The 27,099-nt window shown below is 34.1% G+C and overlaps 1 protein-coding gene across 1 annotated transcript in view; it reads right to left on the bottom strand.

The window, feature by feature from the left end:
• LOC132744386 (transducin-like enhancer protein 3-B) overlaps nucleotides 1–27,099 on the bottom strand; it is a 67,589-nt gene that overhangs the window by 3,049 nt on the left and 37,441 nt on the right. Inside the window, exons 9-19 of the mRNA XM_060733103.1 lie at nucleotides 14,663–14,773; nucleotides 10,397–10,453; nucleotides 8,277–8,426; nucleotides 7,579–7,696; nucleotides 6,997–7,124; nucleotides 6,286–6,341; nucleotides 5,052–5,232; nucleotides 4,398–4,466; nucleotides 3,215–3,316; nucleotides 1,128–1,385; nucleotides 536–618 (exon numbers count right to left, since the gene is read on the bottom strand). Of these exons, the coding sequence (XP_060589086.1) occupies nucleotides 536–618; nucleotides 1,128–1,385; nucleotides 3,215–3,316; nucleotides 4,398–4,466; nucleotides 5,052–5,232; nucleotides 6,286–6,341; nucleotides 6,997–7,124; nucleotides 7,579–7,696; nucleotides 8,277–8,426; nucleotides 10,397–10,453; nucleotides 14,663–14,773 (1,313 nt within the window). The remainder of the gene's footprint in view (nucleotides 1–535; nucleotides 619–1,127; nucleotides 1,386–3,214; nucleotides 3,317–4,397; nucleotides 4,467–5,051; nucleotides 5,233–6,285; nucleotides 6,342–6,996; nucleotides 7,125–7,578; nucleotides 7,697–8,276; nucleotides 8,427–10,396; nucleotides 10,454–14,662; nucleotides 14,774–27,099) is intronic.

Raw genomic sequence — 27,099 nt, 5'->3', positions numbered from 1 at the left:
ATTATGCATAGAATCTGCAGCAGAACAAAAAGATATGTGTGGTTTGCTCATCTGATAGGAAACGTGAAAAATCTATGAAGCAAAAGACTGCCATGATAAATATATTTTGTATGATTACATTAAAAATTTTACCGAAAGAAAATTTGAAACCTCATACAGGATGAGTGGCTCTGAAATTATTTTTTCTTTAACCTGCTGAATTTCTTAAATGGACTTTTCCAATTTCCATTTTGGAACAGTCCATGATCAATTTTAGGTATATCAAGGTGAAAATCTGAAGTTAGCCAGCCAACAGTATAGAGCCTGGTCAGACTGCACGGATGTGCAGGCTGGCCTGGCTCTATACTGGTGGCAAAGACTTATCATTTTCGCCTTCAGCTTGGTAAGGGTTAACTAACCCTGAGTGATGCCTTTCTCTGCCAATTATTCTAGGCTTCATAAGAGCAACCAATCATTACCTTCTGTCATCTAGTTTACAGAAAAACAAATGAGGTTCAAAAATTTGTTAAACTTAAAATGTCAAAATACAACATACCCAACTGCAAGCCATTCCCCTGTTGGACAATATCCAAGGGAGAAAATCTGTGAACTGAAATCATGCTGCTGGAGTTGTCTACCCTGTAACAGATTAAGCATCATCAAGTTTAGAAATATGTTAATTGGGCATTAAAGTACCCACAATTCACTGTGTTTTCATACTATGGAAAGACAGCTTGATTGACGAACAATGCAAATCTATAATATTATGCCTTCAACCCAAGAAATGTACACATAAAAAATACTGCTCTAAGCTGTAAAGGTTTTGTCATTTTCCATGCATTATATTTCAGGTCCAGGTTGGCAGCCTGGGTAGAACCGCCACTTTTTTTCCATCCCGACATGAAAGAATAAAACATCCCTATTTAAAATTCAGCCTGACAATGATGAGGAGCAAGTAATACCTTCACTTACAACTCAATCAACGAAGCGTATAAAGTAAAGTCTTTCGCATTCATTCTTTTTTTTTTTTAATTTTCATGATAGAAATTTCATTTTTCGACAGTTTTTTCAATTCAGAAAATAACTATATTAAACCTGTTGATCCTCTTATGCTGAAAACAAATTACTGTCACAAATGTTGAACAAACCTCTCTGAGATCCCATGATCGGACTGTATTATCAAGCCCACCCGTCCATAACTTGGTACCGTCTGGTGATATATCTATACAGCTGGCGCCATCTGTGTGACCTTGAAACTGCCTGACTAGTGTTTGGTTGTGGAGATCCCAGACGGCAATGTTACCATCGCTACAACAACTGAAGCACACTTTGGAATCGGGACTGATGGCGAGGGCGTAACATGCAGGAGCACTCGACGTAAGCTCTGCCTTGATTCTTGGGGTCGGCTGTAATACAAACACATTCATTATTATTATTTCTAAGTTCAATCTATATAACAATGTCTCGTTCATTCTATAAATGTACCTTTCCTGTATTACACAAAAAATAAAACAACAATAAACAAAGAAAATATATTCAATTTAAGTAACCTCAATCATCCTATGTCCATAAAAACTTGATAGTAACCAATTGAACTAACAACTAACTAACTATTTTTGATGAATATCAGAAGCATAAAAACTGGATAAATCAGCTTATTTTAGATCATCTTCAACATTAGGGGTTTGCTTTCTTTGCTTTGTTTGGTTTTACAGCGCAACAACACAATTTAGGTCATATGGTGCCGAAACAGGAAAGATGATTTTAGCTCGACCTCACGTGCTGGAGCTAAGAGATGCATAAACTCCAGTAATTCATACCCACTTAGTTGCCTCTTACATTCACACAGGGTTTGAACGGTGGCTGCAATTTTGGTGCCTCAAACCGTAAAGACAACCCCTCAGCCACAAGGGGCTCAACATAAGGATAATGACAACATCTGCATCGGTAAGCTTTGCTCATTCTGTATCTATATCACTTGTAAGCTTTAGTTTGCAATCAATGCAGACCAATGATTAGCCAGCACATCAGATGCCGGCCGATAATGGTCTGCACTGTTTGCTTATCAAGTCAGAATGTATTTTGAAATTTTCGCTGAAAATGATGAATGCTTTAATCAAGACTGAAAGATAGACATGTCCCTTTGAGATGTTAGGATTGGTAAGGGTTAATCAAACTATAGCATATAAAAAAAAATCCCATTTTCACTCCATCTGTGGCAAAGAAACTTTGCGCACAATGAGCATTTTTCCACATTATACAGATTAAAACATTGATATTTCTATAAAAACTGGGAGATTTTCAAACAGATTCTTTTATAACTAAGACAGGTATCGATGTGAATTCCTTAAAAAAACTCCATTGTCTAGCCTTATCAAATGAACATTCTCTTTTTTTCCATTTGATTTCATGAAAATATTGTCACGTCGGTCCTTTCTTCTTACAAAATTCTGATTTAATCTTAATCTACTTAAAAATTAGCACTCCGTCTTTAAAGGCAGCTGTTATCTTTGTATGAATGGGTTTTGACTTTTGTGAAAGAAACTCAAGAAAATCTGAAAAACTTTCAACATACATTAAACAGCTGTTCAAAATACAACAATTAAAACAGCCATGTAACATATGCATCATTATATAAAAAATCGTTTTGCATTTTAAAGGTATTTTAATGCATATTTAATACATGTGGGAAATGAGGTCATCAGAATATTTTCACAGTGAGAAAGAAAAAGAAACAATGATATGTTTAAGGCCTTCCAATAATTAATTTTTCTACAGGTCTTACTATAAATAAACAGAATCCATTGTCAAAGTTTAATACCACAAAATATGTACACAAGATAAAAATTTGAAGGCTTAAACTTCACAAGCAGGTCAATTTTTGAATTGCAAGGTCATCTTAAAAGTCAAAATTTATTTAATACAAAAACTACATGTAAAGTAAACTGGACAGCAAAAACTAAAACTGTAAGTCATGTTCATTCCAGAAGGCTAAGTTTCGCCACAATTTAAAATGTAGTTCCGGAGACGTTGTTTTAAGAAATTGTTGATAACAACGCACAACACTGGACGGACATCAGGCAATCACAAAAGCTCATCTCTGAGCAGAATATCGTCACCTTAGTGCAATAACTGGTAACTCCTATTTAATTTCGAAGTACTTAACCCATTACTGCACTAAGCTTACATTATGTTCAGGTGAGCAACAAGAGAACAGAAATGGTGTTAAAATTACCGCAGCTAGATCCCATATTGAGAGTGTGCTTGCCTCCCCGCCTACAACCAGGGTACGACCATCTTGTAATAATTTTATAGACCGGATATAATTATCTCTTTGCTGAAATAAAAACAAAAACAATTACACATAATTTCGGTGAATTAAAAACTTTTAATGAAAGTAAATGTGTTAGCTTGGCATCTAGTTCAAGTTGGGTGTATACAAATGCTTTCTCTGTTAAAATAACTTCTCACGTAAATTATTCCACCTTTCCAGATTATTAATAAATATGGGCAATTGCATTGCTAGAAACCATTGATGTGAGAATAACAACTTTACAGACTGGTGTTGATTAAAAAGTTCTGTTGGTTTCTGGTTTTTACTTTCTGCTTTTAACACAACTATGATCATGTCTCAGGATAACTAACCAGAAATTACCGATTTCTCCACAAGTAATTACTAATTCAACATGATTTTCTGACTAAGGAGTAACAAAAATACGACCATGATTAGACTGAGTGTCTGAGATCAATTTTAATAAAGTCCAAAATACAGATAGGATGGTCCCCTATGGTACCATTGTTCTTATTATTTCCAGCAAAATGTACAAATAAAAAGATCTTGTATTAACTATTTTATTGAGTTGTGTTTAACTGTCGCATCTTGACTTCAAAATACACATGTCATTCATAGAATAACTCTATGATTTAAATTAGAAACATCTATGATCAGTCAGCCATGTTTTGAACGGGAGCTTAAACAAAGAGTACTATGATACTGTGGTATGTAAATTGATGGCCCTTTTTGACTTCATTAGAATTTTTTTCAACAGAATATGATGTCACTACAGTTTCAGCAGACGACCTTTACATATCAGAACATGAAATTATCAGCTTAACTGGTAAATATGGGGTACAATAAAGAAGTATTCTCAACACACACGGGGAGCTTTAGATTTACCTATCATTGACAGAAAATTATTTGAAATGAAAATATTTCTAACAATTTTTATCCGAATTTAAAAAAGGAGCACCACTTTCATTTTCATGGTGAAAACAGTCGATTGGTGGTGTTCCGTGTGTAAAGAAACACATTTTCTGATTACATTGGAATGGGCAAGGACGCGGTACCTGCGGGGAGTACTATATATCAACAGAGTGTGTACTATCAAGCTGGTAACAATAAATATGGAAATACTTACAAGACAATCTAACTGTGAGATAGGGCTCTTGTTTCCTGGTTGACTGATATCCCATACTTTTACACAACCCTGTAAAACATAAAGAAAAATATTAACATTTTTACAATGAAAATAAAGGAACTGGATTAAATAAGTTTTTTAAAATAATAAGATATAAACCAAGTGCTTCGAAATTTAACATAATGTGTGTATCCAACTTGCTCCGTTCTGCAACTGAAATTGTTCCCTTGGTAAATAGGGCAGCCAATGATGGAAAATTTTGTATGCTTAATATCAACAGTATACCAACTCAATGGTTTGTACATTTGAATAAGTGTAATAAACCGTTATCATTGTGTATGTAAGCATATTTTATACATCACAAACACAGAATACCACAAGAAAGTATGTTTTCTTATTATCATATCTTATAGATTTCAGAAAATTAAATCCAGTATTCAAACTAGGCAAGAGAAAGGGAGTAAAGTAACTTTTTGCCTTTACACCAAGTAGAGTGATATTTTCACAAGACATGAAGAAATAGGTTTTATATTGAATCAATATTCTAAATTGTAAATCAATATTGTATCAATTATTGATTATAGATGATATATCGATATTGCACAAATTCAGCCAGTCAAGTTTTAAGAGACTTCAAATGATGATCTCGCCTACCTTTCCACCTGTATATACATGTCGTGTTGGATTACTGATGGTCACAGCACAAACAACTTCCCCGTGATTTAATGTATTTATTTGTCTAGCGTGTCGTGGTATACCAGGACCAATCAGAGCGTCCGGTGGGAACGGTACCGGCTGCATCTGTCCGTCTGCACTGACATGGAATGAGTAAGCTCTGAAATACATATTGCACACTCAACTATTAATTTAAATCTTTTTTTTTTTTTTTACTTTTAAGTTATCAAGGAAAGCTAAATCTTAATTGCAAAACACAGTGCAAAAGTTTGAAATAGATGTCTCAGGCACTCAACTAATAATTTAAATCTTTTCATTATTTTAGAAAAATTTTAAGCTATCGAGAATAGCTAAGTTTTAATTGTAAAAAATATATTGCCAAAGTTCATAAAAAAATTCTGTTATTAAACAAAATAATTGTACAGTTTCCATTAAAAAATGAAAAAATAAATAAAAAACATATCCACAATTATCACGGTTATATTTCAGTACTTAAAAGGTAGCTCTTTTCAGGCAGTTATTTGACTCCGAATATGAAGGTTGTGGTTTATAATAGTTTATAGAATAAACAGTTTATAGCCAAGGTTAAAGTTTTTTTTTAACTAAGAGACTACTTCTATTGTGTCAAATTAACTGTCATATTAATTGTTCAAAAACCATAGAAATATCTTCACTTTTCAGAAATAAATAAAACAGTATATTGTAAAATGACTCCTAGTTTAGCTAGAACTGACTGTTTCAAAATCAAACCTAAACGAAAGAAGAGGAATTTAGATGGCGCAACCATCTTTTTTTTTTTTTTAATTATGACCTTCAAGAGATGAAATTCCAATTTAATTGAATTTAAATTGTTGAAAACTGTAATTAAAAATGAGTTTTGCATATTAAGCAGAATCGCACAATAGAAAATCCGGCAAATTTGATCAAATACAAGCAATTACACAATTATCTCCCCCATATACAATTAGATATTGGAAACTGAATATGCATGCATTTTAACACTTTCCTTTCGAAACCCACACCATTTTACCTTTCAAAATATTTTTTTAAGGCAGGTAGCACAAATCTCTTTTTTCCACCCACTTCAAAAATGGACCCTTGTGAATTTTTGATTGTGTATAATTCAAGAAGAAGCTAAATTTCCCTGAGAATACTAATGACAAAGGGCTTTATTACTACAAACAAAAGAGAGGATAGGAGATAACAAACTTACGGTTTTCCTCCTGGAATGTTTCCGTTTAACGCAGGTCTTGTATGCGGATGAAAGTCCTGGAAACGGAAATTATATTTTAGTTTATACCAATTTATTATAGTTTGTGTTGGGAGCTATAAGCTTATTGACACACTCTCGGATCCGTTCCTGGAACCAAACCTGTACTTAGAAAAAATATTATATAACCACTTCTAAGAAATGAGTGTAAAGTTTCTTGCTCAGGGAAACAACAGCAGCTTGCCCTGACAGGGTTTGAACCCACTTGGCCAGCAATTCTTAGATTACTGAAGTGTTAAACACTCGGCCACTCCACCACTCGCCTATCATATTTTGATTACATTGTTTAAAATCATTCTCTTGAATTTCGCACAAAGCAATTAGGTAAAGTTAAAGCAAGGAAAAGGGTAATTTTTTCAACATAAATACTGACCACCTTTCTCTGTGAAATAAATGTACATCGACAAGTAAATTAATTTATTAAGGACATACAATGCTTTCATTTGTATTACTAGGCAGTTTATCAAACCCAATTGTGACATCATCCTGCTCTACTACTGGTATATATTATTTGTAAATGATTTTTCATATTTTGCAGTTTAAAACAATACATCTCACACAATATTTTCAATAAATGCAGAAGTCATTTCAACATAATAATGAATGCATTACAGATTATAAACATTGTTAATTTAATAGGGTAATAATTCATACCATAGGAGCTCTGGGATAGCTGCTGAGTGCATTAGGTGAGATGTTGTTAACATGAGACCCAGAGTACGCTGGACTCAAGTCCGATGGCATGCTTGGCCCTGATGATGGCATGAATGGGTAGCCTGCAGCTGAAATATACAAGAAAACAGACCTTGCAACACTAATTATATTTCGGCTTATAACCAACCGCAAGAATGATAATGTATGCAAAATGGGCAGGTTAATATATTTCTTGGATTATACACCTTCACGTGTAATTGTTCTTTAAATATTTGTGAATGAATGTGGTCCCTGAATTTGCTTACTTGGGGACCACTCACTTTCTCATCATGGCTGTGAGTTCAAATCCTAACGTCTTTCATCTGAGGAAGCTATCCAGCTAGCTGATAGGTGAGTGGTATATTTTTAGCTATCTCAAGAAAGCGTACAAATCATCATTACAAAGGGAAATCCATTGCAGATTATAAGCATCAAAAGTACTCTTGTTTAGGGCCGCAAAGGCTTATCATTTTGCAGGCTAAAGGTTAACAACAAGGCCAGGGAGGCCCTGCATCTACTACATGATATAATGTCATGACATACCTAGATGTGGTGGTTTAAGCACAGCTCCAGGCTTGAGAGGTGCTGAAGGTCCAGGTGTTGTACTTCCTGAACTTGTTGGAGTGCTGGATTTTGGAACAGGTGTGGCAGCTTTTTCACTCTGTAAATGATAGAATACAAGTATGAAAATGGAAAACAAATAGTCTGTTAAAACTAAACTTTAATGTGAAAACACCGTCGTTATCCCATTTAGGACTCAAACCCGGTCACCTTGCTCAAATGAATAGATAGGCATTATAGCAGAACCTTTGACATTGATCATTAACCCATTTAGGGCTCGAACCCACGGTCACTTGATTGTTATGAATAGGCAGGCATTCTAGTATAACCACTGACATTTGTAAGACAGCGTTTACTAAGAAAGTAATATTTTGATTTCGGTGCATAATAAGTGCCCTAGTAGTTTTATCACTTTATCAACTTTGCAATTTTTGCTCATTAACATGCTTAGAACATGGAGGCCAGATGACAGACATATGAAACAAACAAAATAGCTCACCCTTAAGCATAACATGCTCATCTCAGCTACCTACATTTGTATTTAGCAATTGTTTTGCACTTTTACTTCTCTACATTATGTTAATAGATACAAAAACAAACCATGATTTCTTTCAAAGCAATACTTTAGATATTTGTGAATATTTTTTTGTTTTGTTGTGAGCTATAGTTGCCATGGTTACCTCTTTATTATGTTTATTAGATGCTGATGATGAGTCACTCCGTGGGCTGGCACGATCACGGTCTCGCTCCTCTTTTTTATGGTTCTCAATCACCGATGTTTTCATCTTCTCACGAGGTGAAAGGTCACCATTCATAGGCGATGTGTTCTCCTAAAATTATTTCACAAGTCATTGCTTAAATGAGCCGTGTCACGACAAAACTAACATAGTGGTTTTGCGACCAGCATGGATCCAGACCAGCCTGCACATCCGCGCAGTCTGATCAGGATCCATGCTGTTCGCTATCAGTTTCTCTGCTTGTTATAGGGTTTGTAAGGGAACAGCATGGATTCTGATCAGACTGCGCGGATGCGCAGGCTGGTCTGGATCCATGCTGGTCTCAAAACCATTATGTTGGTTTTGTCATGATGCGGCTCAAATACAGATAAGAAAGTACAAAATAGTCTTATAATAAGTAATCTTTCTTCTTACAATCAGTGTACTAGAGTATATTACATCTGACTGGCCATCAAAACAATGCATCAAGTCACATAAACCTAAACAAAACCATTTTATGACCTGCCGCAATAACAGGTTTACCCCAAACAATATCAATCTGCAAACACGTGCACTCTTGCCAATACAGTCGGCATCGTACTTGCGTCCACCTTTATTAAGCGACTTTTAAGCGACTTTTTTATTAAGCGGCCGCATAAAATCCCTCCCGATGATTTTTACTATATAATTTAATTCCATTAAACGACGATTTTATATCGCGGCCAGCGGCCACTAAATGTCGGCCCAAATGTACAAAATTAAGTGTTAAAGTATCTATTAAACGGCCGTGACAAACAATCGTCCCTACGGGTATTCTCACCTGTGTAATCAGCGAGTAGGTTTGATGTGTACAAGCAAACAAACAAATATTTTTCATGGTCATTGGTCACAAATAATTGTAGTTTAAAAAATAATTGAATAACAATTGCAATCGTTTCAAAATCGGATTTTCCGATCGTAATATTTATTGTGACATATTTTGTCAGAGCAATAACGTATCACAACACCGCATTTGCATAGTTTTGTCATGTGCTCAGAGTGACCTCCCTTATCGAAAATGACGTCGGAACGAGCGAAAAAATGACAGACAACTAATAAGACCGGATAAATTGAATGAGGAAATCGTGCATGGAATTGAGTCTGAGTAAATAGCAAATGTCATCGTTTGTAGTCGAAATAAAATCATGAAACGTAATGGACTAAACATTACAGAAACGAGCTGAGGGTGTAGGTGCTCATCTGATGCTTTATAAAATACATGTAGTCTACCCAATTAAATATGACCCTTCGAAAAATAATCATAGATCTCTAAAAACCTTATTGAATTTGAAATCAGGGTAGTGTGAAAACTAATTGCTGAAAAATTCAAGAAGTTTAAAACTCATTGTATAAAAAATTATCTGGAGCTCTGGCTGATGATTCGAAAGTATGTTTAGCAGGAAATGTGTAAATATGCAAGACAATATGCTTTGTTTCATGGTCAAAATGACCTGTTAATAGTATTATGAGGGTAGATCACATTTGTACACAAATTTCTACTAAAAACAAACACATATTGATTACTTTTATAAAAAAAGGCATAAATGTAATTATAAAACTGTAATACATACATAATATTGTACAGTTTTTGTTTTTATAAAAAGATGTTATTATATCAATGACTTGTAATAAAAAAGTCTCGAATTTTCCAGAATTCTATTGAGAGACCACTTTATTAAGAGACCACTTTTTGGCAGTCCCTTGAGTGGTCTCTTAATACAATGTCGACTGTATACAAAATTTTTGATACTAAATTCTTAACATTTAAATATTAAAATCCCGAAATTTAACAATGGACTGTCCCAAAACCGAAGCAGGAACAATCCATTCATAGTAAGGATTTATACAACTAACAGCTTACGATTTCTTTCGTAACATGTCTACAATGTATCATTTTTATAGCACTATAATATCGTACTGGATCACCCAACTGACGGGAACAATGAGCCAAACTGATTACATCATCACACAAACACTTCTGTGTTAGTAACACATAGTGACTGTGATATGCAGATATAAGAAAAGTTTAACATGAAGTTAATTACCCCTTCCTTTCCGACATCCACCACGAGATCTGTGTCACTTTTCTCTCCATCACTCTCCTGAAACATGTACATAGCATATGTGTAATGAACGCTGCAACATATGTGTAAAAAAAAATACATAAATACATGTGTATATACAAACATGTAATAAACCTTTGAAATTGCATGTTATAAATACTGTGCATAACTATGCTTCTGTTATTATTCTGTAATACTCTTTATCAGTGAATGAAGACTATAGGTGCCCCTTTCAAGCATTATTTTTAGCACGCACAGGCACCTGTATAGAACCAACGGCCAATCGTGACCACACTGAACACCTTTCTCAAATGAAAGATTTCAAAGTCCCTGATGGGGTTCAAACCCACAATGATAATAGGCCAAGTGTTTGGAAGACTGCTACCTCAACCACTCAGCCACGATTGATCCATACATAAAATTGCATAGAACATTGTACACATAGAAGTTATATCTTGAAAAACCATTGTGCAATTTGATATACATCGTACACACGTTTTCATGTACAAATATTTATTCAAATGTACTCATCTTACACTACATGCATATTATTTGTGTAAATGATGTTTATTTGACAGTATATACAGATACCATATTGTAATTAATAGGTCTTCTGACATACAAATGCACACTTCAAACAATACATTAATTGTTCCGTGTTCAAATATACATCCGTACATGATGTTAGGCGGTGTTAACAACATAGCTATATATGCCATTAATTTTTTCTTAATTAATTGGACGTTTTTCTTTCTGTTAATATGTAGAACATCTTCTCTATCCTAGCTTGAATATGGCAAGAGATTTGAGCCTTCATAAAGCAAGTTCCTGGAGTAAAAGTGCAAATGTCATTTGAAGAAGAAAGGTTTTAACCCCCCACTAGGCTTGAACTCTGAATTCCTGGGGTTTAAAAAGAGACACATTTAACACTCTGCCAACACTGTTTGTTATTTTGCTTGGTATCTTACCAGTAATATTTACATTAAGTGGTTATTCAAGCTAACAATAAGAGATGCGATGGCCTGATGGTTTGCTTGCCTCTCAACCCAGGGACTGTAGGTTCGAGCCCTACTGCAGTGACAGCTATGATTCCTCATATGTCAAAACCACTTACAGTAGCAGACGAAAATTAGTGCTCCACGAATAATGATGATTTTGCAATATGTTTTAACTAAACAATTTGTGACCAAATATTCATCTAAACCTAGTCAACCACAATTTCTTTCAAGGCTTATGCTTTCATTTTTATTTACACTGAAATTTTTTCTATAACAATTCAACTTCAAGTTGAATCAGTTAGTGGTAAACAAACAATAATACATCATGTACTTTCATATATAACAAATAAACAATTTCGGATTTTAATACTTAAAGTACTGACTAATCAATACAAATATGCTAAAGTACATTTATATTGGGTTTTCAGTTGTTGTTTTTTATTTACTTAAAAAAAAAAACAACAAAAAACACAAATTATAAAACATGTCAACAATAATTGAATGGGTGGGGGGAGCAAAATTTAGAGGGAAAAAACACACACACAACAAAATCATCCTTTATATGCAATAGAGAAAGACGACCGATTCATTCAGAATAATTTCAGAAAGAAAATCATCTCTACATTACAAATTTCCATCAATGACTGTAATTAGAGAACAAAATGGTCGCTTATTTCTCGTTTTTTTAACCTCAAGTTTCCAATTTAAAATAAAATTGGAATACATTTAATAGCGTTTTTTTCATAATGGCGTAGCAATAAAAAAACCAACATGTTATCATTCTTCATTTCAAATTAGTTTGACTTTTAACCAAGAAGTTTTCTCTGGGAAAAAAAAAAACAAAGAAAGGAAAAAAACAATAAAGAAATCTACGCACAATCGAAAGTACAAATATCAAGTACTTTAAACAAAAACGACGGTTACACCTACTTTTTGTATCAAATACACAACACTAACAGCAGTTTTACGCTATATGCTCAAAATATGTAAATAAATTAAACCAATGAAGTGAAAAAAAACTCGGTATGTAAATCAAGTCGTGAATCATCAGACAGACAGTTCCCATCTGTTTAAAGCAACTGTTAAATATATCAGTCGTTCTGTTGTCAATATGCTTGGTTAAACATGCATACTGAGGTTAAATTACAAACACTTTTTTTATTTTCCACGATGAATATCCCGTTTTCACCAATTTACTACCTTGCGGCACTACTTTTTCTGTCAATACAGGTACTACTTTCCTGCCCATTGCAAATCCATATCACTGACCTCAATTTTGGGTTTTGTTGGGTTTTTTTTTTTTTGCTTTTTACACACAAATTTCTATAAAATCTTTCATAATTATTAACATCTACAATATCAAGCTTTCGCAATCTTAACCACAATTAAGAAAACTTATAATAATAATATGTCTGTGATTTAAAAAAAAATAAAAATTTTCATTACAAACTAACAGTTGAGGTAAAGTAAGACGGTAATGACAAAACCACTGAATGTCTCCTATTTTCAATTAGACAAATACTATTAAGGTATTCATTCTAAAATATAAATTTAAGCAATTTTTTCTTCTCTTTTTTCTTTTTGCTTATATATCTCCCCTTTTATTTAAATTAAATTGAGAAAACAAGGTAACCACCTCCTGTTTGTCTCAACAGTTATGTTCTTTTATCGAAACTTGCAAATTTTACCTTAATTCCTCTTTTCCACCTTTTTATTTCACGAATTCCTATTTACTAATTAACAAAAAAGCTTAATGTTAGAAAATTTGTACTTCTGCCCCAGAGAATTCAATGAAGTATGTTATTAGGTCGAGTGTTCAGTGGTGACACTTGCTTTGTTAAGTTTAGGTAGTATAACAACTTTCAAACTGTTACAAGCAGTGATAGGTACACCATGATTGCTTACTATTTCAGACATGCCAACACAACTACCAGGCTGTTCACTAGCCATGAAATCCTGAGGGTCATTTTGAAAAAGTTTTACCGACTTACTACAAGGTCAAATCCCCATGATTTTAACAAAATTTGACCCTCCAGTTAAAATCCTGAGGGTCAAATCAGGCCTTTTTGAAATTTGAAGGGTCGAGGAGTCATTTTAAGGGTCAAACGGACACCCTGACTACTACAGGTAGGACCTCAAACCTTCCATACATGTAAATTTAAGTTTAACGAGTGTCCCTCCACCCAATAACACACACACACAAAAAGGAGCTCTTGCTATCAAGTACAGATCCGACTTCATCACTTACTATTTCAGACATGCCAACACAATTACTACAGGAAGAACCTCAAACCTTTGATAGATGCAAATTTATGTTTAACGAGGGTCCTTCAGCCACACCCTCAGCCCACTAAAGTACACAAAAAAAAGCTTTTTCTATCAAGTACACTCCCTGACCGTCAATTATTGCCATGATTCTGTTGGCATAATTTGAAGATTGGCATAATTTGAACAAGTTATAAATAGATCCATAACTTTTATCTGTATTTTCTCTTAAAATTCAGCCCTGTTTTATCGTGTTCTAAGGTGTTTATGATATCTAAAATTAAGACAACACTGGCTTTTACCAGATGGTCCAAGATTTCAATACATCTGGTGATAATACGCCATCAGCAATTAGAATAGTTCGAGAATTCCGCACAATGGGAACAAAAATTGACAATCATTGCATTCTAAGGCAAGAGGTATTTTTGTTTTATTTTGGCGGAAGGGAGAAATGCCTAAAGGCTATAAAATGTGGGTCCCCCGTAATGTTTCTTGTCAGACAACCATCTAACCTGAGCTAGTAATTTCTTCTTATAACTGACAGTGATTTTCTAAAAGCATAAATAGTAAGGTTTCATTACATTTGCGAGAAATTAATGCAAAAAGTAGTTCCAATAAATTGGGTTTGAAAAAAAAAAAGTAGTTCCTGACAAAAAGAAGTGTTATATGTGTATGAATACCTGAATACCGAAAAAGTTGTTCGTGGTTTCATGCTATATTTATATAAGATTTCTTTCTTCATATCATTAATCAGTGGCCACCTTAATAAATATGTGGTTAACTTGCTTGTGGTTAGATCTTATGCGTGTAAGCACAGGCAATACTTTATCTAATGGTTTGTGGTAATTATATAAAATCAAATCAAGGATATATAAAATCTTTACAAGGAGTTATTTTAAGATTATTTTCCCCAACTGTTACACTTCTTAAAGTTTTTTAAGATATATTAATATGTTCAATTGATTCCTCTTAAATAGAAACTTACGGTGCCTTTCTCTTCCGGTCTTCGCTTTTTTGCCGGCTCGCCAGAGACATCTGGTGGTGAGTGACTTCTGGGCCGATACTTGTCCCGGTCAGCTGGTGAGGCAGATGATCTCTGAAAGGTAAATAAGTACATATTTACATATATTAGTTACATATTTGTAAAATGTTTCACTCTGATTTCCATAGCAACCATTCTAATCATCATTGTTTCTGCCGTTAATGTCAAACATTGTTGAGAAATTAAAGAAAAAAATCATATAAAATAATTTTGAGATCATGATGGCGAAACAAAAACTATTTATGACGAGAACAAATTAAAATCTAATACTACCCCCATGACACCTCAAAAACACCCAGAAGATCGTGCCACATGTACTTTCTTCTCTCGGGCATGGAGAAACAAGACCGTGTCATATTTTTCCAGCTTAGCCTTTCCTACTCTGTCTCCCTTGTCAATAACAAGTTATTTCTCCCATTCATTCATAATCCCAAACCTCCATGCATAATTCAGGAGCGGTGTTAAATTTCAATAGAGAGTTGCCTCCCTTGGACCACAGCTTGCGTTATTGGTAAAGTAATTATAGCCTCTCGCCAGACAGCCAGACCAGTATTTCAACATAAATCCCATCTAATGTGATATTGATTTTCTGTACAGTATAATCCCTGAGCAGCGTTTCTGCCAGCAGTGCTAGAGAAGTGTTTGCAGGGAGGAATTAGTAATGTCACACCAGCCTACATCGTAAGAATGGCAAGGGGAGGGAGAAAAAATCTCTGCGCCGCATACACTCCACATACAGAGAAGAAGGAAAAAAAAAAAATCTGTGCACACACAATCATCATAGGCAGGAGTTGGAACTGGATCAGTAGATACAGACAGTTTTAAACATGTGAAAGCATTCATGTCAATGAGTGTTTGTTTATCTATAAGACTTGAAAAAGATAGGTGTATGTAACTGGCAGATATGTAAATATTTATCTCAGCCTAGTGTTAAGATGAGGGATACAGTGCAAAAGTCCAGATCTTGATTTCTGACAGAAACTGAAGAGAAGAAAAAAAAATCCAGAGCATATGTGAAATACTGCAGTAAAAAAACTTGGAATATCTCCATAGATAATCTTTATACCACCTGAAACATCTGCTCAAAACATCATTGTTTTAAAATTTCAACCCCATATACACCCACTTAATGTGTAAAATGAATTGGTCCCATTTATGACTTTGATATTAGAACACTCAATCTTTCAGTTGAAAATACTATAAAAATTATGCATACAACAGCAGCAAGTCTGGTCATACTGTAGTATCAATTAGTGGGTCAGGCTGAAGTATCAAGTTGGGCCAGGCTGCAGTATCAAATGTGGTCAGACTATAGAATCAAGCATGGTTAGACTGCAGCATACAGTTGGGCCAGACTGCAGTATCGAAAGGAGTTGCAATATCAAATCTGGTCAGGCTGTAGTGTCGATTGTGGTCGGACTGAAGTATCAAGTATGGTCAGACTAAGTAATTTTGGTCAGGTCAGACTTTAGTATCAAGTCAGGTCAAACTGCAGTATCAAGGATGGTATGACTGCACAGATTTACCTCTTTCTATAAAGTGTAGTGAATTTAATTTTGTTTACCCTTGCCACTGGATAAATAACCATGGTCCAGCATCTATGACCGACATATGGCTTTAGACAAGTCACTACCTCCACTAGCACTATTGGTATTAATAATACAAGTACATGTACAGATTGAACAAGCATATTTCTGCCTTATCACAACATACCATCTCATCTTGATTTCATATTGCACTTCACAGCTAATTTCAGTCCCCAAACAAAACACGAATTTAATCAGCTGTTCAACACTACAGATCATTGACTGTATAAGAAATTAATTTTATTGATCATTAGATAAATGATTAATATTCACTTGCTTTTTTGAAATAAAAAACGAAAAAAAGTTATGTTATAATATAACACTACTCTTCCTAACAAACGTCAATCCATTCTTACAATACACTTTTAAAAATTTTCTCAATCAGAAAAAGCATAAGTTAAGAATTTGTAAGAAATACATATTTTTCAATACCCCCCCCCCCTTTGCCATCCTCTTAACCTCCCCCAACCCCTACAAAACCTTTCCAAATAAATAATAACACACCCTATCACCAGATGGTACAGTCTGAGACATTCTTTTTAAGAACCCCGTAAATAAAATAAGTATAATCACAAAAGCCATATAGCTGGTACAAGACAAACTTGCCAAAAACCTAAGCCCACTGGCTTTATAACGTGCTGTATGAAAAAACCATGTTCAAATTATTTTACCAGGCTAGATTTGTACCACATGCATATCCCATCAAAAACACAGAGATGTTTTCTAGCCTATAACATGTGATTAATTAAGAAAACAGATCTTGGCTCAGCTGAAGCTTCTGCTGCTATATGATCCTGCCTCCACTCACTGTCAATAATATGAGAGAAGAATTTGATAACCAATCAACTTACTGATAAAACACACTGGCACACACAGAGTGGGGTACCAGTCTGCAGTGGATAGCAGTCTATACTTTCCTGTTTCGTTTTATAAGTGGGTTTTTCAAATTTTTTACTGTTTTGCGGCTAGATAGAAAATCGAGAAATCTACTAAAAGGTTTCAAAGTTTGCTGCTTTTTTTTTTCTCTTTTTTTTTTTTTGGTCGAGTTTTTTTTTTTTTCGTTCTCCAGAAATGTAATATAAAGATAAGGTAAATTATATTTAGTCGTTAAAATTTATGAATAGAAACCAGTCAAGACAGCCGTTTCAAGAATAAACCAAAGTATTGTAGTGGGTAAAAATCGAATGTTGTTCTCAAAATAACATTTTTTTAGAAATTTTCGAAAAAAAACAACAAAAAAACTGTTTATTGTCATAATTATTGGTTTACAAATACAATTTCTAAGAGCAAGTTGGTAAAACATCATTTATCATTATAGTCAATAAATTGCACGTAATAAAAGGCTAATTTACATTCAAAAAGACTTCAACGGTCAGTTGGTCACTTGGTCAGTGCAAAATATACTCAACCCTTAACCTGCAGAATTTGAGTAAAAGTTTAACCCCAATTTGAAATTTGGAACAGTCCATTTCAAAATTAAAGAGAGATTATGTCAATATCAAAATATGAAAAATTGAGCTACCAACAGTATAGAGCCTGGTCAGACTGAACAGATGCACAGGCTACCCTGACCCTATAATGGTCACAAAGACAACTTAAATTTTTCCTTCAGCATGTTTTTAAACATTCATTAATGTGCAACTATCGATCAATTAAACCATTTAGCAAATTTTGCCATCAGATAAGTTCACGTCTACCATTTGTTCTGTATAGGGGGTACATATCAACTGAAAAACACTCGAAAGTATGAAAACAAGATGACAAATGGTCTGTTTCAAAGTCAACTTGTTGGGTATTTATTGGAACTGTGTACACAATTACAATATCAAACTAAACACTCCAGATATATTTACATTCTAGAACGTATTTCGAGTTCCTAAGAGGTTTCGTTTCTTTAATGTTCCTACTCCTATCTGAAGAATACAGAGACAAGTGGCTTTGTCAACATATGACTTGATAATACAAAACGAGAGGGGGGGGGGGGACCATTAGTCAACCAATTTGTGTACTGTTCCAAAAGGTTGTGCTTCAAGATATTCACATGTCAATTAAAATTTTCTTTTACAATTTAGTGAGACAAATTCAATAGTATCAAAGGTATGTAAAATTTGGCTGTTGTCACATACATTCCGTAATATTGGCATGTAAAAAATGTTCCCTGACAATAAAATCCTCAGTCACTCTTAGTGTCTGCTTACCTGTGCATTCAGGTCACTGACCACTAAATTACCATTAGCTTCTTCATTAGCAAGGAATTGTGAACGCTAATCAAATCTGGCACAAAATTATGCTACAGGAGCACCTTATAGACCAATGGAATGGTAAAATCTTGAACCAATTTCCAAACTGTCAAATACCACTATCAATAAAAAGGTCCATCCTCAAAACTAAATGGCTATGCAACATAAACATGTTACAAAAAACAAAAGGCTTGATTATGCTCAATACTCAGACAATGCTATAAAACTGCAATTGAAGAATGTCGAAAATTCTCACTTACAAAGATAAAAACAGAAGACATGCCTTGAAATAAGATTGGACCAGGAAAAAATACAAACAACTCTTACTAACGACCATTAACAACTTCCACATTTAACCTTTAAACCGACACTGTATCATAATAAAACAAATTTTTAGACCTTATCAAGTCATCATTGTTTACTTTACGATTTTTCAATTTTAATCATTTATTTGTTTTAAGTATCAACCATGTATCTAAACATTTATAGATTTCGCAACACTGACAGCTAGATTACGACCCGAGACTAGGTCACCCATGCGTGAAATAAAAAAACAGCCAAATAGTTATTGCAAGTTTTACAACAGTTATTTGAATGTTTGTGGTGATCTTTTATGTTCGCATACGATTATCCATGCAGGACTATCATCACCGTATCTGTACAACTGATCTGCCGTTCACTGTACCGTTAAATATTCCCTCAATTAATATTCCGTTTGATATACGACCAGAACGAAGAAGACATAAGCTTAGTTTTCAACGTACAAGTCACCTAACATATGTGGTAATTTTCATCCTATGAAATTATAAACCTATATCGGGATCAGTTTCTTAAGTATCAATGTAGGCAAAACAACACATGCGAATGACAATAAAAAATAGCTTAAAAATTGTTTATCTGTCTTGTCATTGTTCGCCTTTGGTAAAAAACAAGCTTGTGTTGACAATAATGGCAATTCTGACACAATTAGATCAAATCCACTCAACGCATCCTAATGTGTACAGTGTACGCACATAAAATTATGTTCCAAGCTAAAATAATTACAACTTGTATAACATCATGTAAACCTACATGTTCAAAGTTGAAAACAACATGGCCTGTATAATGTAAACCTGTATGTTCTTAGTTCAAATCAACACGGCCTGAATCATGTAAACCTTCATATCAACACAGCCTGAATCATGTAAATGCCTTAATGAAAACAACCTGTGTAACATTATGTAAACCTTCATGTTCTTAGATCAAACCAACACAGCCTGAATAACATTATGTAAACCTGTATGTTCTAAGCTGAAATCAACATGGCCTGTGTAACATTATATAAACCTATATGTTGAAACCTGACATCAACACGCCTGTATCACATCATGTAGACCTGTATGTTCTTAGTTCAGATCAACACGGCCTGTATCATGTTAACCTGTATGTTCTTAGTTCAGATCAACACGGCCTGTATCATGTTAACCTGTATGTTCTTAGTTCAGATCAACACGGCCTGTATCATGTAAACCTTATGTTCTTAGTTCAATGTATGACATCATGCAAACCTGTATGTTCTTAGTTCAAACTAACACAGCCTGTACATCATGTAAACCTGTATGTTCTTAGTTCAGATCAACACGGCCTGTATCATGTAAACCTTATGTTCTTAGTTCAATGTATGACATCATGTAAACCTGTATGTTCTTAGTTCAAACTAACACAGCCTGTACATCATGTAAACCTTATGTTCTTAGTTCAATGTATGACATCATGTAAACCTGTATGTTCTTAGTTCAAACTAACACAGCCTGTATAACGTCATGTTAACCTGAGAAATCAACTACTTTTTTAGCCTAGACCCTGAAATCAACTTCTATTCTCTATATAAAGTCTAGAACAACAGCGCCAATTGTTGTAACAACCGAAAAGCTCGAAATAAACATAGCACATGTCAACCAAGATAAGGAAGCCAACCGAGCCTTAATGTTTCCATAAATGTGCCTCAAATTCTAAATCATAGAGTACATTTTCAATTCATTACTCTTCGTATCACATTCAAATTATCAAAACCGAAAACTGTATTATCAAATGAACATAAATTTTATCATATCTCCAATTGAATCTACATCTTAAACAAATCTATTTGCTGTTTTCCCCCTATCTCTACACAGATGAGTTATAAATAAATATACTGAATAAAAAAATTCAGCAGTAGAAAAGTTACGCAAATTTTTTTTTATCTCCGTAGATTGATAATCAGAGACTCCCTGTAGGCCTAGCTCCATATAGAGGACATGGCCAAGTAAATTTTGACACTAGAATTCAAGTGTGTCAAACATTTAAGTAACGAAATTTCGATACTCGAATTTCAAGTGTTAAAGTACAAAAAATAAGACCATGACTTCATGCTTTTTGTGCAACTATTTTCTTTTAGGTCCTTATATATAACAATCAAGCTATTTCTGGACACTGATATGTCAATATGTATGTAGTCAGTACGTACAGTGTATATTGACTTATAGCAAATAATTCTTTTTAATTGACTTGGTTTTTAAATAACATAGACACAGTTCAAGACATATGGCAACTTTCCTGCGATTATGTTGGAGAAGGATCTACGTTGCCGTTCTGTACATGTCTGTCTGGTTGACATGGGACTGGAGGACCGCTTTCCTCTCTTAACCTAGTTGTATAACTTCATTACAGGTAAAGAATTGAACTTTCCTTGTAGGATTTAAACCTACCAGTAATAAGTGGCAAAAGTGACCCAAAAATCAACAACTTAAGCCACTCTGCAACCTATTAACTTAAACCCAGACTCATGGATGAGATCTCGAAAGCTGAGTTCGAGATTTTTAGTGGTATAAAAATGTATAGCAAAATTTTTTGATAAAGTGATATTTTTTACAACACTCCACTGGTCTTGACCTGTTACATTATGACTGTATTTTCGACGATAAGTATATTTGCAAATTACTTTAAACGGCTCTTCACTGAAAAATCTCCACTCAGACAAGTAACACACTATGAGCTTATTTTTATCATAAATACCTCGTAACTTTTATTAAATGCAACAACAGTTTATCAATTTCGCCGTGTTTTTATCGCCAAAGTTCCAGTACGGCAAACAACTCAAACAACAGATCGTAAATCACGACATTAAAAAAGGAAAGCAAATACGCACTGATCAATGTAATGTTTAAACAACCATTCATTACAGTGCTTTATCTCCTTCATGACAAAAACAGATAATTATACAGCTTTCACATATGCAAATAAATTTCATATAAATTTCTAATATTGATCTTTCGCCTGTGCGGCCAATATTCAAACACAGGAGATGTCGACTAATTCCTCTCTATTTGTATGAATCTTTACTATGTAAACATGATACCTTTACAGGGAAGAACAATCTAGTTATTTTATGTACATAAAGCTATGACTAAAGCCATGTCTATAAGAAGTAATCAATTGTTTGAAACCTCGTTTCGCCAACCAATAACGAGACGCTATATTCCACATAAAAACGGCCTTATAAACCGCTGCCTTCAAATGCCGATACTAAACTCCATTCCCCGCAACGTTCTCTACTGATATCTTTCCCTATCCAGAACTAATCTAACCGACAATACAGAATCATACCTTGCGAAACCATTTTCACGCAGGAAATATTTTACCTTTTTTCTTCCAGTTAAAGTGAAATTACATCGTCGAATCTCAAATATTATTGTATTACAATAATTGTATTGGTAAATTCACAATACAACAATAATTCCGATGTCGAATAGAAAGTTTTCAATTTCATTCATTATTCTACCATATTAGTGCATCATTTGCAGACAGGCATTATTTACGCACTTAATAATTTCTTATTAAATTATCCAAGGCAGAATAAGAATATAAATTCAAACTGCAGGCTAAGTTGTTCGTTTTTGTTTTTTATCACAACAGATTAGAGAAATACTTTTAAAGTACGAATTTTTAATGAAAATGGGAAATTCTAAGCACTGTTTTTAGAAAATTTTGCCATCAGGAATGGTATCCCCTTTACTATCTTAAGAAATGTTAAATCACTGTATCATATACAAGAATTGCCTCCGACTCCGGTCAATGACTTGAAAATATACCAACGTCACTGACCAATCGACTAACGCAGCAGCCGCAGCAGCGACAGACATGTTGTTGTTACAGTTGCTGAAGTCGTACGTAACCGTCTATTACAAACAAATAGAGAATTACATTAAGCATTATACACTCACGCGGAAAAAAAAAATCGTTCAATAAATTGTAACAAGTGGTGGTGTCCCCCCCCCCCAAAACCAATGCCTTTAATGACCAGCAACTTGAGAGTAATTAAACAACCAACAGAATGTAATCTTTTTCGTGTTTGTCCTGGGTAAATACAGACTAATGTTAAGTTTGCCTCTATATATTTATACAGGGAGTGTTCAAACATCGGCCTGTTTACCAGTCTCATAACAGATATTGCATACAGTGTTCATAGAACAAACTGCCATCTAAAATATTAACAGATACCCAATCAAACAGCTTTTCAGGCCTTATGATCTAATACACTCTCATCAAGAGTGGGCAATATCTCACGCGTTTTTCATACTTTATTAAAACAAACAGCGCAGTGTTGACTTACAGTCCCAGGGCGTCCTTTTACAAAAAGCAAACAAATATAATACAAGATATGTTTTTAATGAAACTTTTTTTTTGTAGGGTGGGAAAAGGGGGGGAAATTTTGAGTCAGATATAATATATTTATATATACATGGGGACTGGAACAATATGCAAGCACGGTTGGGTATAAGTTGGCCAGACATCAAATAGTCGAGGGGGTCGGGGGGAGTGGTGGTAATTAATGGTAATGTTGAGACAGATATGTAATATTTATATATACATGGGGACTGGGACAATGGGCATAGTGGAGGGTACAAGTTTGCCAGAAATCAAATAGTCGAGGTGGACTGGAGGAGTGACGAGGCGAGAGCATTCATGGTATAGTAGAAACAGTCATTAACAGGGCTTATGGTAGACAGAAATATCAAAAAGACAGCAGGCTTTAAAATATTCCAGTTCTATAAACAAAAATTTAACTATACAATTCATAACCAAAAAAAAATTACCAAAGAAAAAATGCCTTACTACTTTTATCTAAGCACAGAATGAAGACTATTTGATATACGTGTATGTATCAATTTTTTATTTTTTGCGGAAAATGAAGGAAATTGAATTAAAAGCATATACCAGATATTAAAACATGTTTGAAATGAAAAATACTGCAGTTTACATGGTTTTGAGAGGTAGTAGGTTTGTAGAGCAGGTGAGGGAGGCCCGGGGGTGCCAATCAACGCGCCGAACACCTATGGGTACCGTGGCATTGCTCAACACAATGGTATGTAGAAATAGAGGACATTTCCCTAAAAATTACCTGGCCAATTAACTCCTGACATGCCCAGAGTTTGTAGACCTGTATGTTGAAATAATGAAACTGACGAGTAAACAGTTAAGTATATTCTGGTCAGGCTATAAATAGAGTAGACAGTATGGCTGCTACAAGGTTAACCTTTAACCTGAATTTGTGCAATGGACTTGTCCCATAGTCCATTTAATATAGAGCCTGGTCAGACTGTACGGTTGTGCAGGCTGGCCCGGCTCTATACTGGTGACAAAGGGCTAATTATTAACAGATCCATATAGGTTAAAATATTTCAATCTATTCAATATTCTTAACAAGGTCTCACAGTGTATTCATATCTGTTTAAACAACCTATTATTGTAAAAAAAAAAAAAATTGACAAAAGAATATTTCTAAAACAGTTGTTTCATTCTTCAAATACTGGTAATATTAGTATGTTAGTTTAGGCAGCTAGTGTTGACACAATTAACACTATCGAAATGAACATCTCGAAGCAATTAAGGCAACAAAGTCCCTTGAGAATAATCTTCTGGTTATGTCATTAGACCCCAGTTTTTTTTTGCTGCCTTTACTTCTTCAAGTTCCTAGGTTTATATTTTCAAAAAAATCGAGAATTAAAAACATCAAAGCCTCGGCACTCATATCTGACATTAAACTGCACCACGCAAAGTCAACATAGAAATGAAAAATTCTTTCATTACACAAGACCGTATACCTAGCGAGGGCAGCCATTATATAAACAAGGTAAATAACGAGGAAAAGTCAATATTTGCACAGTTCTAGATTAAACAGGGTTAATATTTCACTATCAACAACCACATCTAAGTATATTTACATTTCACACCACAATAAGAATTGATCATGAAAATTGCGCCCAATAGACCGAGGCGTATATTTTATGAAACGCTCAAAAGCACATAACGCGTCAGTTCCGGATGAACATATTTCTGCCATACTTTTCACAGATTAGCAATTAAATCATAACATTACATGACACGTGACTAAATTTTTTTCGATTTTTCTTTTTCCCGATTTTTTTTTTTTCGATTTTTTTCGCTTGTTTATTGTTCACAGGTAATCTGTCTTTAATGATCTTTAACCTATCAACAGAGTTATTAAAATACTTATTTCTGGTAGACTTGTTCCAGTGATTTATCGAGCCTTATTCTTTATCAAATTATCTTATTACTCTTTCCTTCTTAAACCTTATTTCTTTCTTATTAGATTATCCCTCCCTTCCTCAATATCAAAAAAACATGAAAATAAAAAATTTTTTTTTTTTTTTTTTTTTTTTCTTAATATGCGATGCTTCATATATGTATATAACTCTTAATGTTTGTTATACCCTAATTTTAACCCTCAAAAAGTACCTTTCCACCATACTGAATTTATGACTTAAAAATTATATGGACAAGATTCTGCAGACCCCTTCAAAAAGGCATAATTTTTTTTTGTAAGTCTCAACTATCCAAATATTATGCCTCTTGTTTAACGAAACAGTTTTGCAAAAAATACAAAATGAAGCACACCATCAATCAATGATTTTAACTTTTAACCTGCTGGCAGCGATAGATTTGACCAATTGGGCCACAATAAAATCAACCAGCACTGTTGCACTATTTGTGCCAACAAATCATGGTCTGCACTGTTTCGCTATTCAGTTTGCATTTTTTGAAAATTTCCCTAGATTTCGAGATGGTTCTGTTCAGACTGAAATATGGGCCAGTCCATTAAAGATATTAAGCGCAGTAAGGCCCAATAATCATGTTTGCAAAAGTTTCAAGAAAAAAAATAAATCTCTTTTGAGTAATGTCCTCATTTAGACATTTCAAATTAACCACTACATATAACATGCTATATGTTAATAAGTAATCAAATTGCCCTATTAAACTTTCATTCCCATCTTCGAAATCTCTCCATCAAAATTTCTCTTCTTTTTTTTTATTGCGATATAAACGCGACGGGTCTCGCTTTCTATCATAATATTTATCGGCAATACCGTTGTAATCAACGTCCATACGACACAGTCAGGTGATCATATGGGAAAATCTATAGGACAAGAAAAAATTATGTAAATCAATTTAATCATTGATTTTGCCTATAATAAAATATCAAAGCGTTGAATCATTATATTGATCTGGGTTATCTATGTGTCCATTGAAACAGACATGACATGGAGCGATTAAAGGGGCATATTACCAGGGTGAGCTGAAAAAAAAAAAATTGAGGATTTTTCCGTTGACAAAGTAAAAAAATCTATCCGACTTAATGGAATGAGACCCACAGAGAATTGGTTTTCGATTTATTCGAATATAAGTGACTCGCAGAGTCTTGGTGTCTGACTATTGAATGAAAGGCGACTCACTGCACCTTGGGAGTTGCAGGTTCTATAGCAACTTACTGTATGCATGAATAGAGAGGAGCGGGATAAGGATGGGGTTGTCTGACTGAGCACCGCTGATATGAAGTGAAACCTCTCTGACACTTCGGTATCAACAAATGTTATTCTTTTTAGTAAAACTAGTAAAATGCAGCAAAACTTTCATTTATGACTCCCTCTGGAAAATTAGTAAACTGTCAAACTTTCTGTTGAAATTTTGCACCCCTGCAAGTAAAAAAAACCTCTGGAAATGCCCCAATTAAATTTTTTAATTCCTGGTGGCGGAAAGCCTCTCTGTACATTCACTCAGGCTAAAGGCGTTACATGGGTACAACTAATGACTTTCCTGGGAGATAATTCAATCTCCGTGATGGGATTTAAATCTGCAGTGATCAGTAGAAAACAATCATTAATTTATTGATCAACCATTAGTTATCAAAATAAATATTAAAATAATCACAATAAAAATTACTGTTAAACATCCCTTCCAGATTTTTACACCAATGCAATGCACTTTTTTTCAGGTCCAATGACCTCTATGTTTAAATTGAAAAAAAAATATTCAAGTGAATTGTTAGTGATTTAGGCAAAGGTTTTATTAATAACTGTTTTTTTTATTTCACTTGTTCGCATGTTAACTCGTTAATATTTATTTTTAAAGTTTTCATAAAAATGAGCACATGTGGTGTCGTGCTGCTTTAAATGTCCTTTACTAGTTAAGTTATGTTGTGTATTTCACCTATTGTAAGTGAATTACTTTTCATAAA

Source organism: Ruditapes philippinarum, unplaced genomic scaffold (genome assembly GCF_026571515.1).
Source record: "Ruditapes philippinarum isolate M1 unplaced genomic scaffold, ASM2657151v2 ctg390_1_1_1_1, whole genome shotgun sequence".
Lineage (NCBI taxonomy): Eukaryota > Metazoa > Mollusca > Bivalvia > Venerida > Veneridae > Ruditapes > Ruditapes philippinarum.
This window is presented reverse-complemented; position numbering and strand designations above follow the sequence as displayed.